Source organism: Miniopterus natalensis, chromosome 5 (genome assembly GCF_054644295.1).
Source record: "Miniopterus natalensis isolate mMinNat1 chromosome 5, mMinNat1.hap1, whole genome shotgun sequence".
In the NCBI taxonomy this organism is placed as follows: Eukaryota; Metazoa; Chordata; class Mammalia; order Chiroptera; family Miniopteridae; genus Miniopterus; species Miniopterus natalensis.
Window position 1 is genome coordinate 5,196,962 of NC_142085.1, and position 18,095 is coordinate 5,215,056.

The 18,095-nt window shown below is 46.2% G+C and overlaps 2 protein-coding genes and 1 non-coding gene across 3 annotated transcripts; 1 reads left to right on the top strand and 2 right to left on the bottom strand.

The window, feature by feature from the left end:
* The first annotated feature begins 6,028 nt into the window (after positions 1–6,028).
* Positions 6,029–6,842, top strand: MCCD1 (mitochondrial coiled-coil domain 1). The gene is made up of 2 exons (XM_016215340.2): positions 6,029–6,193; positions 6,657–6,842. The coding sequence occupies exons 1-2, from the start codon at positions 6,029–6,031 to the stop codon at positions 6,840–6,842; spliced, it is 351 nt and encodes a 116-aa protein (XP_016070826.2).
* Positions 6,843–7,118: 276 nt separating this feature from the next.
* On the bottom strand, positions 7,119–17,872 carry DDX39B (DExD-box helicase 39B). The gene is made up of 11 exons (XM_087817269.1): positions 17,769–17,872; positions 16,221–16,560; positions 15,275–15,402; positions 14,899–14,991; positions 12,446–12,629; positions 11,428–11,546; positions 9,028–9,159; positions 8,219–8,328; positions 7,982–8,126; positions 7,695–7,842; positions 7,119–7,366 (listed from the first exon to the last, which is right to left on the bottom strand). The coding sequence occupies exons 2-11, from the start codon at positions 16,429–16,431 to the stop codon at positions 7,350–7,352; spliced, it is 1,287 nt and encodes a 428-aa protein (XP_087673395.1). The 5' UTR covers positions 16,432–16,560; positions 17,769–17,872; the 3' UTR covers positions 7,119–7,349.
* LOC148093000 (small nucleolar RNA SNORD83) lies at positions 16,963–17,040 on the bottom strand. Its single transcript, XR_015714650.1, has one exon. It is a non-coding gene; the product is annotated as a small nucleolar RNA SNORD83 (small nucleolar RNA).
* Positions 17,873–18,095: the final 223 nt, after the last annotated feature.

Sequence of the window (18,095 nt, forward strand, 5' to 3'; positions counted from 1 at the left end):
AGGGAGATTGGTGCCCCTAACCCCCGTGTTGTTCAGAGGTCAACTATTTTACAGTGGTAGTCTTCAGAACTTTTAAGGTCATAAAAATGGGTAAAGAAGTCCCACAGATCGGAGACGACCACAAGGCAGGACAACTTAATGCACTAAGGGGCCAGGAGGTGATCCTGGACCAGAAGGAGAAAAGCAGTGGAAAACCTGGTGAAATCCAAATAAAGCCTGTAGATCAGCTAATAGTGTTGTACCAGTGTTAAGCTGCTGAGTTTCTTCATCTTAACTTGATTTTGTTAGAGGTTAACATTAAGGGAAGCTGAGTGAAGGCTGTACAGGAATTCTGTTTTCTAGCTTTGCAACTCTTCTGTAAATCTAACATTACTCAAAAATAATTTTTTAAAGTGAAATGAAATAGACCAAAAAAAAAAATAGACCCATATTTATAAAAGAAATTGAATCAATAATTAGTAACATTCCAAAACAGAAAGCACCCAGCCCAGAAAGGTTCATGGGTGAATTCTACCAAGCATTTAGGGAAGAAATTACACCGGTTCGCTACAGTCTCCTGTGGAACATAGGAGAGGGAATACTTCCTCTTCATTCTATGAGGCCAACATTATCCTAATACCACAACCTGACAGACATTACAAGAAAACTACAGACCTGAATCTCTCATGAACATAGGTGCAAAAATCCTCAACGAAATAGCAAATCCAACCCACAATGTATAAAAGGAGCTATCCCCACAACCAAGTGGGATTAATTGCAGGTGTGCAAGGCCAGGTGAACATTTGAAAATCAATTAATGTGATCCACCACATGAATAGGCTAAAAGGGAAAAACCACATGTTCATATCAACAGATGCAGAAAAAGTACTTGACAAAATCTAGCACCTATTCATTATAAAAACTCTTAGCAAATTAGGAATAAAGGAACTTTCTCAACTTGATAAAGAACATCTATAAAATACACACACACATAGCTAACATACTCAATAGTGAGAAACTAGAAGCTTTCCTGCCAAGATCAGGAACAAGGCAAGGATGTCCCCTCTCCCACTTCTTTTCAACATCATACTGGAGGTCCTAGCTAGTGAAGTAAAACAGAAAAACAAAACAAACCAACAAACAAAAGGAAGTAAAAGGCATAGATTGGGAAGGAGGAAATAACGCTGTCTCTGTTGGCAGATGACATGACTGTAGAAAATCCAAAGAACTAATAACAACAAAAAAAACCTCATGAAACTCACAACAAACAATCATAGCAAGGTTGCAGGATACATGGTTAATATACAAGTCAATCATTTTTCTATATACCAGCAATGAACAAGTGGAAGTTCAAATTAAAAACACAATACCATTGCCCTGGCAGGTTTGGCTCAGTGGATAGAGCGTCAGCCTGCAGACAGAAGGGTCCTGGGTTTGATTACGGTCAAGGGCACATACTTCAGCTGCAGGCTCGATCCCCAGCCCCAGTCAGGGCCCGTGACGGGGGCAATCAATCTCTCTCTCTCCCTCTCCCTTCCATGCTCTCTGTAAAGCAATGGAAAAAATATCATTGGGTGAGGATTGAAAGAACACACAATATGCCCAGCCAGCGCGACTCAGAGGTTGGGCATCGGCCTAGGATCCGGATCATCTCGGTTTGATTCCCGGCCAAGGCACATGCCCTGGTTTCGGGCTCGATCCCCAGTGGGGGGGCGTGCAGGAGGCAGCTGATCAGTGACTCTCTCATCATTGGTGTTCCTATCTCTCTCTCCCTCTCCCTTCCTCTCTTTGAAATCAATAAAAATAATTTTTAAAAAACACACAAAAAAACTCCCCACAATACCACTTACATTAGCATCCTCCCCAAAATGAAATACTTAGGTACAAATCTAATAAAATTTTTACAAGCTCTCTATGAGGAAAACTATAAAACCCTAATGAAACAAATTAAAGAACTAAATAGACGTTCCATGCTAGTGGATAGGAAGAGTCAATATTGTCAAGGTGTCAGTCCTTCCCAACTTGATCTATAGATTCAACACAACTCCAATCAAAATCCCAGCAGGCTGCCCCTGGCCAGTGTGGCTCCAGTGGTTGGAGCATTGTCCCATATACCAAAAAGGCAGTGGGTTCGATCCCCAGTAGGGGCACATGCAGGAGGCAACCAACTGATGCATCTGCATCTCTCTCACTCTATCTCAATTTTTTAAAAATCCCAGCACGTTATTTTATGGATATTGACAAATTGATTCTAAAGTTTATATGGAGAGGCAAAAGAGCCACAATAGCCAGTACACTGCAGAAGAACAAAGTTGGAGGACTGACATCAAGACTTACTATCAAGCTACAGTAATAAAGACAGTGTGGTGCCCTGGCCGGTTTGACTCAGTGGTTAGAGTGCAAGGGTCTTGGGTTCAATTCCTGGTCAAGGGTACGTACCTAGGTTGCAGGTTCGATCCCTGGACCCAGTTGGGGTGTGTGCAGGAGGCAACCAATTGATGTGTCTCACTCACATGGATGTTTCTCTCCCCAACCCCCCCGCCGCCTCCCTTCCATTCCCTCTAAAAATTAATGGAAAAAATATCCTCTGGTGAGGATTAACAACAACAAAAATACAATGTGGTATCGGTCAAAGAACTGACAGATCAGAAGAGAATAGAGAACCCAGAAATAGACCCACAAAAATAGTCAACCGATTTTTTAAAAAAATGTTTTTGTGGTTTTTTAAAAATATATCTTCATTGATATCAGAGAGAGGACAGGAGAGGGAGAGATAGAAACACCAATGATGAGTCATTGATTGAGCCCGCAACCGGGCATGTGCACTGACCGGGAATCGAACCCCAATCGCCTGGATCGCAGGTCGAGGCTCAACCGCTGAGCCACGCCTGGCTGGGCTAAAAAATGTTTTTATTGATTTTAGAGAGAGAGAAGGGATGGGGAGAGAGAGAGAAACATCTATTGGCTGCCTCCTGCACGCCCCCTACTAGGGATCAAGCCTGCAACCTGGGCATGTGTCCTGACCAGGAATCCAACCAGCGACCTTTTGGTGCACGGGATGACACTCACCAGCTGAGCCACACTGGCCAGGCCAACAGTCAACTGACTTTTGGAGCAGAAGTAAAGGCCATACAATGGAGAAACAGTAATCTTTTCAACAAATGGTGCTGGAGCAACTGGACATCTACATGTAAAAAAAAAAAAAATGAAATTGAGAAAGCCTTCTTGAAAGGTTACCATGGTCAACTGTGACAAGAATAAGTGCCCAGCAGGGTCTCTGATACGTAGTTAGCTCTGGAATTAATGTAATGGATGGACTTCAATATTCCTAAGTAACCATCTCCACAAGTTTCACATGAAGGCACAAATGGTTTCTGCCAACCTGCCAGGTAGGATGCAACATTAAAGGCACCATCAGTACACTGGCCTCAGGGAGCCCTGCACTTGTGCATACTTCCCATAATCCCCTGCCTGCCCCTGGCTGAAGGCAGGCCCCTCCTGCAGAGGCCAGGCCAGAACTCTCATTTGATTAATACTCAGACCCTGGCCGGTTTGGCTTTGTGGTTGGAGCAGCAGAAGGGTCCCTGGTTCGATTCCAGCCAAGGACACATACCTCGGTTGCAGGCTCGATCCCCAGCCCCAGTCGGGGCACGTACAGGAGACAACCAATTGATGTGTCTCCCACATCGGTGTCTCTCTCTCCCCCTCCCCCTCCACTGTCTCTGAAAAGCAATGGAAAAATGTCCTCGGATAAGGATTTAAAAAACAACTCAGTAACAAAAAGTAAATAAATATACATAGCAACATAAAATTAGGTAATCCAGTTTACATATTTTTTATTCCTTCATTTCCATGATGATGGATCCACAGCTCATCCAGTAGAACTACTCAAATGCCAGTCCTTTCTTTAGCTCTCACAGAAGAGCAAAGCCAAAATCCACTCTTTCAACTTACGGTGTAGGACTACTGACTATAAATTACTGGAGGTTCGTCCATATTACAGTTCATACCCTAAAATAAAAAACTTGGATTGTTGTAATGTCTAGTTTTCAGGAAGGATACTTTATTAGAGCATCATTTAGCTTGTCTTCCAGGAATTTCATGTTTTAATAGCTGCTCATCTTGCTTTTAATTTATAAATGTGTTTAGTTTCAATGTTCATTTCTTGTGGGTTGTGTAACCTTATATTGGATAGTTCCCCGTCACTCTAACAACAGTCGTGTGGGCCTCTTATGTTCCAATAATTAAGACTTTAAGCCATGCATACACTGCTACTCAAATGTGAGTCACGCATAACTCTATCACCAAGAGACATGAGGGAAAACTCCAAATTTTCCAGTTCATGGTTCTTTTTCTACCAAAAAGTGGGACACATGTAGGCTAATAGAAATTATGAGGTCCTTGACCTCATCTAAAGGTACTTCAGCCCCCAGGTTGGAGAACCTCTGACCTCCTGGAAGGTCAGCCGCTGGTTCCTGGACCCCTACACATGGCAGACCACCTCTGAATTTAGTGTGATGTCCCAAAGCTGGTTTGCAGCCATCTACTCTCCAGCAATCTTGCCTTCTGAAGCATGTTTTTCTGACTTTTCCTAGATGACCCATCCATTCTCTGAGCAACCTCTGCCCAGAGGGATGTGGCTGTGCCCTCCAACAGAACAACACTCTCGACACACCTCAGGAAGCCTACTGCGGAGCCACCAGGCTCACACTCAGTGTGTGGACAAGGCTTTTGATCTAGTGCAGATGTGAAGGGAGATCTCACTGGTCCAACAATGCTTGAAATCTGTACCGTCATGCTGTCAGGAGCCAAGGGTAAAAGTGGTCACCGCAGTGCAGACCTACCAAAGGCAAACCCCACAACATGCAATGCACAACAGGGAAAGAAAGGTCATACTGGGCCAGCAAGAGGAAAGGAAATTAAAGGAAAATCAATACCAGAGCCAGGTCAATGGGTAGTTGTTTTCAAGTCAGGTAGACCTGGGTGGGAACCCTCCAGCTGTGGAGCCTTGAGCACATCTGGCCCACAGCGGGAACCAACAGATACTTGCTGGACAAATGAGTGCTGAAGAAACCCTCTGAGCCACTTTCCTCCTCCACAAAACCAGTGATACACAGTGGAACCTTGGTTCTCAAACTTAATTCCTTCTGGAAGGCTGTTTGAGAAGCTATTTGTTTAAAAACCAAATCATTATTTCTATTAGAAATAACGTAAATTGAATTAGTTCCAGATCCCCAAATGATTCCGTTTTAACCTCTCTTATATATGCATCTAACATACTTAGTCTATAAACAAACTCTTAAATTTATTGAACCACCCCCTACTAACCTTAATGAATCACTTTCAGCACTCATTCCAGGGATGTCTCAGGTCAGCATGTATCTTCGCTTTTTCACGTATCACTGCCTCCAAAATGCTGTCACCTGTTAACTGCTTTCATTTAACCAAATCAATAGCAGTTTTTCTACTTCAATTGCCTGTGATCAGTTTCTTTCACATACTTAGCAACATTAGCATTCTTGATGGCCTTTGTTTTAAAATTTTGCTAATCCATTTCGCCAGCAACAAAAGTAAAAAAAACCCACAAAAATATTCACAGCACAATTTCCTGAGATGTTAGTGGCATACTGACTCATACTGGCACATTCTCTCCTTTGTGGCCTGAGGGAGGCCTTTCATCACATTGTATCAGCATATGAGTTGTCCAGCAGAAAACCCAAGCTTGTTCAACAGACATTTTTTTGTGAACTTGGTCAAGAAATGAATTGTTCCAGATGGGAGACATTCAAGAACCAAGGTTTGACTATAATTCTACCTTACATAATGGAGAGGAATAAAGACAAGACGTGGTAGGCTGGGCGTGTGTCCTAAAGGCCATTCTGCCTAAACTGGCAAGAACATTTTCATGTTGGGAACAGGAGTCTAGCGTCAGGTTGGGAGGGAGGAGGGCAGGGGCAGGGGCAGGGCCAGGCAATGAAGCGAGGCCAAGGCCAAGACCCGGTACAAGCCAGTTCCTGGGCAGCTCAGACAGCTCCCTGCCTCAACCGCCATGGTCCTCCTGCTCGGGCTCTCCCGATGTTGCTGCCGCCTCCTCCTGCCTTCCTGGCCCCTGGTGCCTCAGGGATCCCAAAGGTGCTGCTCCCAGAGCCCCAAGACAAGCACAAAAGAGCAGACCAGCTCCACAGGCAGTGGGAAGGTGAGGTCCCCCAACACGGTAAGTGGCAGTGAGGGTGGAAGGCATGAGGGGAGATTTGTCCCGGTGGGGTCCCTTCAACCTCACCCTGTACCACAGGCCTACAGAGCAGATACTAACCCAGATGCCTGGAGTTTGGTGCTTATTCCCAGTTCTCAGCTTCCCAGCATCCCCCCCGCCCCCCCACCTTAGGGCTCACACTCCCAGCACCCCCCTCCCTGCAGTCCAGCAAGTCCTTGAGCAGGAATTTCCCCTCATCTAAGTTAATTATTTCTGAAGGGGGAGGGGCAGGCAGTCCTTTCCTTCCTCCTGAGTCCAATCATATCTCCTGGGCCAGTGATCTCTATCTGTCCCTCCTTCGCCTAAGACAGAAAGCTACCCTTACACTAACGGCGTCTAAAACTGGAGAGGTCGAATTCCCAACTCCCAGCAAACCTCAGCCCCTTGCCCTGGCTGATGCTCCTTCCTCACGCCCCTCCCCCAGGGTCCTGGCCGCCGCACAGCTGAGCTGGCCCAGGCTGAGGAGCTGCTGGAGCAGCAGCTGGAGCTGTACCAGGCCCTGCTGGAAGGGCAAGAGGGGGCCTGGGAAGCCCAAGCCCTGGTGCTCAAGATCCAGAAGCTGAAGGAGCAGATGAGGAGACACAGAGCGAGCCTGGGAGGAGAAACCTAAGCCTCCTGAGTTCTCACTTCACCCTCCAACACGGCAAACACCACACAGCACCTGCCCTGAGACGGAAAGAAACATACCAGTCTCTCCCAGGCCATGAAGAAAAACAGAAGACACCTCCATAGAGGGCCAGAAACTGGAGAGCAGTGGGAACCATGACCTCTGCAGTCTTTTTAGCCACATCCTCCCCTTTGACCACTCCTACTGATGACCTTGGCCCCACATAAATAACATAAAACCTCACCCCGAATGCAATAAAAGGAGCACTTACAGACACCATAGACACATGTGTTTTTTAGTTTTGTTAAAAAAATTTCTGACAAATAAGGAAATGGGGATTTAGAAGTGGTGATGCAAAAGAGGGAAGGCATGGGGTGGAAAGAGGGAAGGCATGGGGTGGGCTTGGGGCTTGTCAGGGGTAGGTGGCAGTAGTGTCTCCTTCACCCCCACGCCTGGTGTCATCTGAAGAGGGACAAGACTGTCACATTCCAGAACAGGCGGATCAGCCCTCTATCGTGTCTGTTCAACTGAAGAGAAAATGACAGTTAGAATAAGACATAAAAAGAAGAGGTTGGCAGAAACACACACGCCCATACACGCAGATGTCTGTGTGGTGTCTGCGTCTAAAGGGCAGACTTGGGAATGGGGAAAGAAATAATTTGATGAGAAACAAGATCCCATATAAAGGTGAACAGAACATCCCAATACAGCATCGAGATCAGGGGGGTGTGAATTTGTCAGGTGCCCATTATGTACTATGGGCTTTACCCACATAATGGGACTTCAGACAAACACAATAAGAAACAAGGAGAATTACATGCATTGGGGGAACCGGTTCCTATGATCAGTACTCACTGTAGGAGGAGATGTCTATCTCATCGGGCAGCTCACTAATATTGACCTCAAAGCGATCCTGCACATCATTGAGGATCTTGGCATCATTCTCATCTGACACAAACGTGATGGCCAATCCCTTGGTGCCAAACCGGCCTGCTCTGGCCACCTAGGAGGAGACAGAAGGCAAGACTGGAAGACTCCAAGGAATAAAACGCCCAAAGGGAGGGATGAAGATGTGTGCTATAAAGACAGAAAATAGGGGGGTGGGCGAGGTCCCTGAAAGGCCTTGTGGGTGCGGGGCTTACCCGATGCAGGTAGGTGTCGGAATCCTCAGGCATGTCATAGTTAAAGGCAATGTTCACTCGCTCAATGTCCATGCCTCGGCCGAATAGGTTGGTAGCCACAAGAATTCGTCGTTGAAAATCTTTAAACTGCTGATACCGAGAAAGCCTTTGTGAGAAAGGAAATTAGAAAAATGTTGAGAGTTCCTTCTCTCAATAGTCTCCCAAGGACACAAAACATCTTCCCCATTTCCAGCTCACCTCTCCTCCTGGGGCATCCCACGGTGGATGGCGATGGCTGGGAAGTTCTGCTCCACCAGGAGCTGGGCCAGGGCGATGCAGCGCTGCACAGACTTCACAAAGATCACCACCTGTGCGTGTGCGCACGTGTGTGTAGAAATGTGGGTCCATGCATGTATGATGTTGTATGAAAGTTTTCAGTAATTAAAGGAATTTCTCATGTTTCTTCTTCTCTAAATGTAACTTTATCCTAATTCTAGGTAGATTTTAGTGCAAATAAACTACATAACAAAGTGATAAAACATCTCCTCAGTAAATAGTACAAGAAAAACAAATATAAGAACCTAACAGTATAATCAAGGTATTTCACAACTTTTACCACCTAATTAAAACCCTTTAAGGATTTTCTTTGAGGTTTATTTACTGAGCTTATTTATTACGTACCTATCTGTGCTAGCAATGGAACAGAAAAGCAGTTCTCACCTTGCTCGTGCTCAGCTCCAAGACATTTATATTCTCATTTAAAAGAACTTCACTTAAGCCCTGGCTGGGAGGCTTGGTTGGTAGGAACACTGTCCAGTATACACAAAATAGGTTGTGGGTTCGATTCCCAGTCAGGTCACATACATGGAGGCAACCAATTGCTCATGCTCTCTCTCTCAAATCAATAAAAACATACTTGGGTGAGGACTTAAAAGGATTTCACTTAAGGGAGCATCTCCACCACTCTCTCACATCATTTATGTGGTTTCCTCAATAACAGGGTATTGAATAAAGATTTCTGCTACAGTTGGAAACCTGCTCCTTCTCCCAATGGACCTTGAACTGACCTGGTTGAACTCAAGGACATCCAAAAGGTCAAAGAGCTTCCGGTTCTTCTCGTTGTCCTTCAGTTTCACGTAGTACTGCTGCAAGCCATGCAGCGTCAGCTTCGTCTCATCATCCACGAAGATCTCCATTGGCTGGGGGGGGGGGGGGGGAGGAAGGGGTGGGGAACGGGAGGAGGGCAGAGCGGGGGGGTTAAACCTGGGGGGGTGGAGGAAGTTGATCTCCAATACACCCCATGGGGGGAATGGGAAGAGAGAAAACTGAAAACTTCACCCCACCCCCCAAAACATCCCCATTTTCATATGGTCTCTTCCACCTTTGACCTAATTTCCTCCCTATCAGGGGAATTATAAGACTGCCCAACTGGAAACTGTCATGGAAAGAACTTTGCAGGGAGAAAAAGGAGCAGAGAAACCACTCAACAGCAAGATGCCATTACCTCAAATGGAGGTGGGGAAGGAAAAATAAATAAAAGATTCTCAAAGGGAGAACATGACCCAAACACTCGGGAAATGATGGGAAATGCTGACTCAACATCAGAGTAATTCCATCAGAGCAAGTATAAGAATGTGGGGGAAGGTCAAGGACTGTCCATCAGAGTGTTCTCTGCACTAGGCGGGTCATATCTGCGTTAAAAAGATGGAATGCTACGATGGACATCATCAGAACGCCATGAAAGGAGAAGCAAAAATTACTCAAGTAACAATTTGCCCTGGACCACAGGGCATAGCTCCAGATGAGACTGCTCTCTGAGCTGAAACTCACACCATAGGCAGTGTCACATGGAAGGCATCAGTGAGTGGTGCTAAGCAATTCAGAATTGCAGATATGCACTTATCTTTTTACCCTTGAAGGGGAGGAAGGTAGCATTAAAAAAGGCAAATTAAAAAATTTTAGTAAGTTTTAAAAAAAGAGACCAACACAAAACCCAACTCCAGAGCCCAGATTTCCTAGCACTCTTCACTAACTTGGGAACATAATTAACATTAAGACCCAGGTTCCGCCCGGCTGGCATGGCTCAGTGGTTGAGTGCTGACTATGAACCAGGAAGTCACGGTTCAATTCCCTGTCAGGGCATATGCCTCAGTTGCCAGCTTTATCCCAAACAGGGGAGTGCAGGAGGCAGCCGATCAATTCCTCTCATCATTGATGTTTCTATCTCTCTCTCCCCTTCTCCCTTCCTCTCTCTAAAATTAAAAAAAAATATTAAAAAAAAAAAAGACCCAGGTTCCAAGACTTCAGGAACCGATATGTCATAGGAGACAACTAGAAGCCAATCGCAGAAGGCAGGCTAGCAAAGGCAGGCTTTCCAAAAAGAAGTTCCATGGCCTTCTTCAAAACTCATTGCAGCCCCAAGTCCAGCTACAGACAAGGAGTTATCCCATGGGAGGAGCAGAGCAGGGAGGTAAACAACACACTCCACTGCTTACACAACGGGCTGCCTAGCCCCAATCCCTAGCCCACCTGGTTACACCAAGTAGAGCACCTCACTTTACCTTTCCTATACCCCTCTCCCCTGACTATTAAACAAAAGGGAAAAAAAAAATCTACCAGCCCATTCAGGACACCCCTCCCCACCCCAACACATGTGGGGGAAACAAGGAGCACGGCACGCCTTGGGTTCAGGAAAAAAACCGGGAACAGAAAAAGAGGCTGGTTTGGTCCTCAGCTTCCTGGTCAGGTTTCCCCGCGGCCTCCGCTGCCGCCATCCACCGCCGGGTGCCGTCTGAATTCCCCCGCTGCGCCACAGTGCTTCTCTCTGCTGCCGGCTCATGGCTCACATCAACCAGCTCATGGCTCACATCAACCGAGGTTCCACGTGGGTGCGAGGAGGTTCGGTGGGAAGGAGTAGGGGATCGGGGACTGAGGTGCCAAAGGCCCCCACCCCTGGAGGTGGGGAGGGAGCAGATTCATTTGTGCTGTTTGCTCTTCTTTTGGACATGCCCTGCCATCTGTCTGTCCCTGTCTTGCTCTCCTGCCACCGGGAGGTTATGAGTTTTGGGGAGCAGAAGGCTCCAGTTGTATGCTCGATGCCACCTTGAGGGTGCGTGGCTGTAGGGGATATGTAGGAGACGATGGATGGGTGGTAGGGCAGAAAACCCTGCCCTCCCCCAAAAGGGAGAAGAGGTTCAAAAATGCTGTGATTTAAAAAAAAAAAAGTCGAACACTACCCGCTCTCACGTTAACCCGACCAAGTCTTCCGGAATTTCCCTGGCACCCGCGCAGACCCTAATGCTAGCTGTCTCTGCCTCTGCATGTCTCTTCAAGGAGTCATCACTCCCAGATGGGCTCGTGCCCCCTTCTTGGCGCTTGAAGGACAAGGGAGTCTGGAGGAAGAGGGCACGGAAGGGGAGGAGGCAGTGGGCAGGGAGTGGAGGAAGAGAAGGTAGAAGGGTATTTACGTCTTGCATGAACTTGCGGCAGACTGGACGGATCTCTTTGCTCAAGGTAGCACTGAACATCATGACCTGCTTCTCATGGGGGGTCATGCGAAAAATTTCCTGGACATCCCGACGCATGTCTACAAGAAAAAGATGTGTAAGCAAGAGTCAATTCAAGGGAAGATTTGCCTCAGGTCTCTATTTCCTCCACCCCTCATGAAATTATATCCACAGTAATAATACAAGAGGTAGAACAATGAATTTGGAATCAAGATTTGGGATCAGATTCCAGCTCTGTAGGTTTTAAGCAGGCAAGAAATACGATGAAACCCCAAAGGCTACAACTACAAAAGAGGGACTAGCCCACCACGGGAGGTGCCCAAGGATAAGACCTTTGAAAAACACTTTACAAGTCCTTTATCCCTACTGCTCTCCCAAGCCCCGGATAGTTACAAATACAGCACACCTATTACATTCCAGCTGTCAAGAGTCCACTCCCTGCTTTCTCTCGATCACACCTTCCTACCAGCCAGGCAAGTAAGACATCTCTACCGGAGTCCACCTTATAGCTTGCAATCTAAAATAGCCAAAGATCATAAGGCTATTGTCCATCGCCATTCTCTCACTCACCAAATTTGAGTTCTTAGAGAAAATTTTCTTTAACCCCTTAGCACACCAGAATACCAAGCCACATAAACACCCAGCAACACTCTCTTCAGCTGGAAATGATGAGATATGCTGTACTAAGGCTGTCAGAAGGGTAGGCCATCCCCTCCTTCAGTTTAGTATTTCCCCTCTGACCCCCAGTAAGAACCTATAAAGGGTGGTGGAACTGATATCCATGATCTGTGAAGTCCCTCCTCTCAAAGATAAAAAAACATCTAGCACAGAATGGGAGACCAGGAAGGACATCATCCTCCCGGAGCACCAAGCTGCTTAAAAGGCATATGCACTACAGTGCTCCTGTATCAAATAAGAATCATTTGGTTCCAAAAGGCAACTGCCAAGTAACAAGTCCAGTCCCAGCATTGCCACTCACCGAGCTGTTCAAGCATCTTATCACATTCATCCAAGATAAAGTGTTTAATGTGTTTGAGGTTGAGGCTCTTATTTCGAGCCAAGGCTAGGATGCGGCCAGGGGTCCCCACGACGATATGCGGGCAGTTCTTCTTCAGCACCTCTTCATCCTTCTTGATAGACAGACCACCAAAAAACACAGCAACCTGCCAGCCCAGGAGAAAGAGTGTCTCACAATGAAATGACGATTCCAATCTCCCCATAGTTCCCATCCTTTCAGTTCGATCCAAACAAATTCTTAGAACATTTCAGAGCTAAAAGGAACATTAGAGATCATCTAATCTAAAATTACTATATCCCCAAACATTGAGGCTACAAAACAAAAGTGACACGCCCAAAGTTACATGACTAATCTGGGCAGTTAGGACCAGCATTCAGTTCCTCTGCCTTAACCTAACCACCTTCCTTCCCATGACTTCAACACTAGGCTTCACTGCAAGAATGAGAACAGCAGTGTCAAGTACACCACAGCTCATGGGACATCAAGTTATCCTAACTCAACCTAGATATTTAAACTGCTCTGTACAAACCCTATGAAATTACTGATTCAGGCTAAACATATTACACCACATTAAAACCATTAGGAGAATGGTTTTTGAGGACCTGGGACTTAGTGCAGTGTAACACCAAAAACTGCTTTCTAGTTTCTTTGGGGGGAGATCAATCAAGGAATCAGGCTATCATGACCCTAATTCTATAGTAAACCTAAAATCACTAAATGTGGGACACCCAGGTTTACAACAAAACAGGAGGTACACAGCATCACCTATGAAGAATTCCTGTCAAAAAATTTCAGTTTACAGGAAATATTGGGAGAAAAGTACAAGCCAACCACCACCATAAAGGAGGAACCAGACAAGCTCCAGCAGGGTGGCTTGGTTAGAGCATGGTTAGAGAATCGTCCCATACACCAAAAAGACTGTGGGTTTGATTCCGGTCAGGGTGCATACAGGAGACACCTGATCATTGTGTCTCTCTCACATCAATGTTTCTCTCTCTCTCAAAAACAAAAATCAATGAAAAACATATCCTCAGGTGAGGGTTTAAAAAAAAAAAAAAAGTTAAAAAGGACATTCTGTAGAACTGGCCCAGCCTCTTCAAGTCACTGTAGCATAGTTTTGGGCAAAAGAAAATATGACAATTGATATTTCATCTTGACACCACAGAGCTCAACAATAAATGTTTCCATAGTCATAACAATGGAAACTCTCTCCTGGTTTCCAAGTTTTAGAATCAACCTAGACAAGATTGCTAGGAGAAAAGACAGAAAGTAAACACTATTGATACAGTATAAAAGTAGAGATATACATTAACATGGACACCTACATGTATACAGCATTCCAACCATACTTGGAGAATTAAAATTATTGTTTCAAAAGGAACAATGTAAATGAGCTAAGTCAAAAAGGCCTGTAAGTTGATAAATTGAGAAAACAGTGCTTAATACTTGTTTTCACAGACCCATCATAACTTTCAAAAAAAGTTAAGAGATTATCTTCTGTGAAGTAGGATTAGAGATGGAAGAACACAAATTTTTTCATTGTAAAGCCTTCCAGATTACTGAAGCATTTTTACCATGCAGGTACTACCAGTTCTACTTCCGTATTTTAAATTATTTTTAAAATATAGTAACAGGGTTGTGAGCTCAATCCCTGGTAAGAGGTGTGCAAGAGGCAGCTGAATCAATGTTTCATTCTCACATCATGTTTCTTTCTCTCTCTCCAAAAGAAAAAAATATCAACTACAAAAGTGTGTGTATGCGAATGTATGTATGTGTGTGTGCATATATATGCACATATATATGTAAAATAACGGAAAAAATTGTAACAATCTGAACAAAAAGTACTATTCTTCACAGCTCCTAGCCAGGAAGGTTGGAGGCTATACACATCAAGGTTATGTAATGGAGAACTCAAGCCAACTTTGTTGTGGCTCCCAGACATCTTTCAATTTTCTGCCACTTTAAAGAATTCTCAAAATTTTCATCACACTACAGCCATTTTGGAGTTTTCAGCCTTCTCTTGCCATACACCCCATAATTCTCAAACTGTCAACCAAAGCACACTGAAATGAATCAAAGTGTCAGCGTAAGGAAGCAGTAAGCTTCCCACACAGACCAACCACCCAGTCTCCTGTTGCACAAGCATATTTAGTGTTTAAAAAAAAACCAACGGAAATTAAAGCCTCTGCAAAATTAGTAATAGTATGCACCTCTGACGTTATAATGTAAATCATAAGCCCTAGAATGTAAACCTCTTATACAACAAAGTTTGCAAGAACTTACTATCTATTAGACGTAACTGAGATTCATGTGTATTTAGCATCTGCTTGGCATGAAGACTGCTGGTCTGTAAGTCCCCAATGCCTCCAGCTGCCCACACCCTCACTCTCCCCGGTCTCTCTACCTTGGCTTACCTTGACATTGGGCATGTATTTAGAGAAGCGCTCATACTCCTTGCTGATCTGAAAAGCCAGCTCCCGAGTGTGACACATCACCAGCACAGACACCTTGAGGGTAAGCAGATGGAAAGACAGTAAATCCCTTCACTATCCCACTGGGGAAGTGACTGTCACAAAAGCATACCTGGCAGATCATAAATGATTCCAACTCTGAGATCTAAATCATTAACCCCATGATTATTACAAAATATTCCCCAGGGCCTCAAGGGGGACAGAGATCATCTTAGCAACAAGCACTCACAGTTCTGAATGCACCATGTAGCTGAGCTAAAAACACCCTGCCCAAACATTCCTAACAAAATGTCCTCCCCAGTACTCTCCCCAACTGTACCTGCCCAGTAACTGGCTCCAGCTGTTGCAGTGTGGCCAGCACAAACACTGCCGTCTTTCCCATGCCTGACTTGGCCTGGCATAAGACATCCATTCCCAGAATGGCCTGAGGGATGCACTCATGCTGAACTAAATGTAGAAGAAAAAATAAATTAGGCTTCAGTCTCCAGATAACCTTTTCCACCACCCAAACCCATTTCTTGCCAGTGAATTCTTAAATGGTTCTTGTCAATTCCCAGATACTTTCTATCTCCAGGCTCCTTTAATCAATCAAACTCATCTTCAAATCAGACCCTCCTAGTTCCTTCTAGCTTAAGCTTCCTCTAGTTCTGACCAACCCCCTACAACCACCATCCCCTCCTAACAAGCCAACTGCAACTTACCAACCGCTCACCTTAGGTGCTTCTCTCTGTCCTTATTTTCCTTAAACAATCCATGACATTTGAGTGCCTGCCACAGGCCATTTCTCCTACTTAGACTGCCATGCTTTAGGTCATACAACCCTACAACCTTGGACTAAATGAAGGACTTGGTATCTGACCCAGAAGGCAGCCACCTTTAGAACAACCATAAAGGTTTCCAGAAATCAGAGTGAGCCTGGCCCAAGAGAGGAGAACTAAAGGTGCCACGAGCTCCTCTCTGGAATTTAAAATTACAAGTCAAAGTGACAAAATTAGAAACTAGCAGACAAGGAAAATAGCCAGTCACAAAAACGAACAGCAGGCCTCTAAGTTGCTTTTGGATCACCAGCACTTTCATGCTACCACAAATAAAAGACCAGCCAATATAAACCTCTTCTGCCGCTAAAATAGTTTCTGGTACTTCCGGTACTTCCTTATTTCCTGGTCTATCCTAAATATGTCTGTATCACTGAAGGACCAGGAACACATCTGTTTTAGGATCATCAAAGTGTCTAATGAGTACTCTATGCCCAAGAGAAAATTTACCTTCTGAGGGATGCTCGAAGCCACAGTCGACAATGGCCCGCAGCAACTCTGGCTTGAGCAGAAAGTCTCGAAAGCCAGAGCTATGGATGGAGACGTAGGAGCCCTTAACGTCCTTCTTGGCAGGGGCCTCAGCACCGTCTCCCCCAGCTGCGGTCTCCACCTCATCGTCTTCATAGTCCAAGAGCTCATTGTCCACATCGTTCTCTGCCATAACTGGGCCGGCAGGGGGAGAAGGGGAGGGGTCTCTGAATGGTTCACGCAGAGTAAGTGAAAACAGGGGAGGAGGAAAGCGGGGGCTTAGGGAATAGAAGACGAGACACACTAGTTTCTGACAGAAGAGCTAGGGGGGAAAACAAAAACAGAAAAAAACATCAGTCATGAGCAGAGCCTTCGCCATCTCTCTTCCATCCCCACATCCTTCCCGCTTTCCCTAAACTATGAAACCTTTACCTGGACATAAAAGGAAGGAAGAAACACAAAACACAAAAGAGTAATACGGGGAATGGGAAAAGTAGTTCCAGGGGCGGGGGTCAGGTCCCAGGCTCCCAGCAAGGTTAGGATCAGAGGGGCGAAGGCTTATGAACTCCTCGCCTGTAAGGGACAGTGAGGAAAACGAACAGGTAACGAAAAGCAGAATATGAGCGCGGGAGGGGAGAATGGAGGCGATGGGGCAAACCCTGAAAAATCCTCAAGGAAGACCCTGCGCTGTCCCTGACTCTCGAACTGTCAACCCCAGCGTGGCAGCCATCAGTCAAGGGTGATAGATGAAGGTCATCACTGCGCAGAGCGCTCACTCCTCAAAATGAAAACATCATGTGGCTGCATTCACCTCCCACAGCTCACCAGCCTCCCGCTCCTCAGGAACGTCCACCTGCGACTTAAAAATCCCGGTGTAATTAACCAACGACGCGGGGCGGGCGGTAAGGGAGAAAGTCCTCTCGCCACCGCGCAGCGACTAAGAAGGTGGCAGCTGGGAGGGCGACGCGCGGCCTGAAGGGAGCCTGCACCGAGCGGCCTCCGCCGCCGCCTTACTCCGCACTGAGGCTCCCTCCCGAAAAACACCAAGGGCATCCCCCTAAAGCACCTGCAAAGCGCTCCAAGTAAAGGGGGGCACATCGAGGTGAGAAGCCCGCCTAGGCCCAGAAGGGGCTCCTCCCCCTGGTCCCACCGCGGGCCCAGAGGACCCAGAAATGAGAGGGAGGGGAAAAGAGCCCCGCCCTCTGCAAAATGCCGGGGACCATCAGATGCCTAGCGCCGCCTCTCACCGTCGCTGGGGCCTCCAGTAAACAACAGGCCCGCGGAGGAGCGGCGATCTAAGGCAACACAATGGCGCCGAGGCCACCATCTTGGATTGAGCCTTTCTAGCTTCCCTACCTCCCCCCAGGAGCTCTTTGCTCTTAAAAAGGGATGCAAGTGATGGAAATAACGACCCAAGTAGGCCCCAGAGACCAGGCCATAGCCTGTGGAAGGGGTATCAGGAGTCCATGCAATAGGATGGCTGCAGAGAAACGCAGATGAAAATGGATGGTAAAGAAGGCCAAACCTTACCTGAGCAAGGCGAACGCGTATGGCGGCACCAACAGCGACGAAGGAGGCAATCTGCCTTCACTTCCGGTTCCCAGTTTCCCCCTCGCCCGGCCTCCCGCCTTCTCCGCAGCCAGAGTGCAGGCGCGGGGGACGGAAAGAAGGACCTTCCACAGTTCTGTAGTTCCGAGAGCTCTGGGGTTGCCTTTAGAAACTGCCTGTCTGAAATTTTTTTTAAAGCCACTTCTAACGCCTTCGCTACTGCTAGTAACGAAAGACATTAAAGGAAACTAGCATCCCCTCCCACTGATACCTTCTTTCTCTTGTCCCACTTTTCTTCATGCCCCTCAC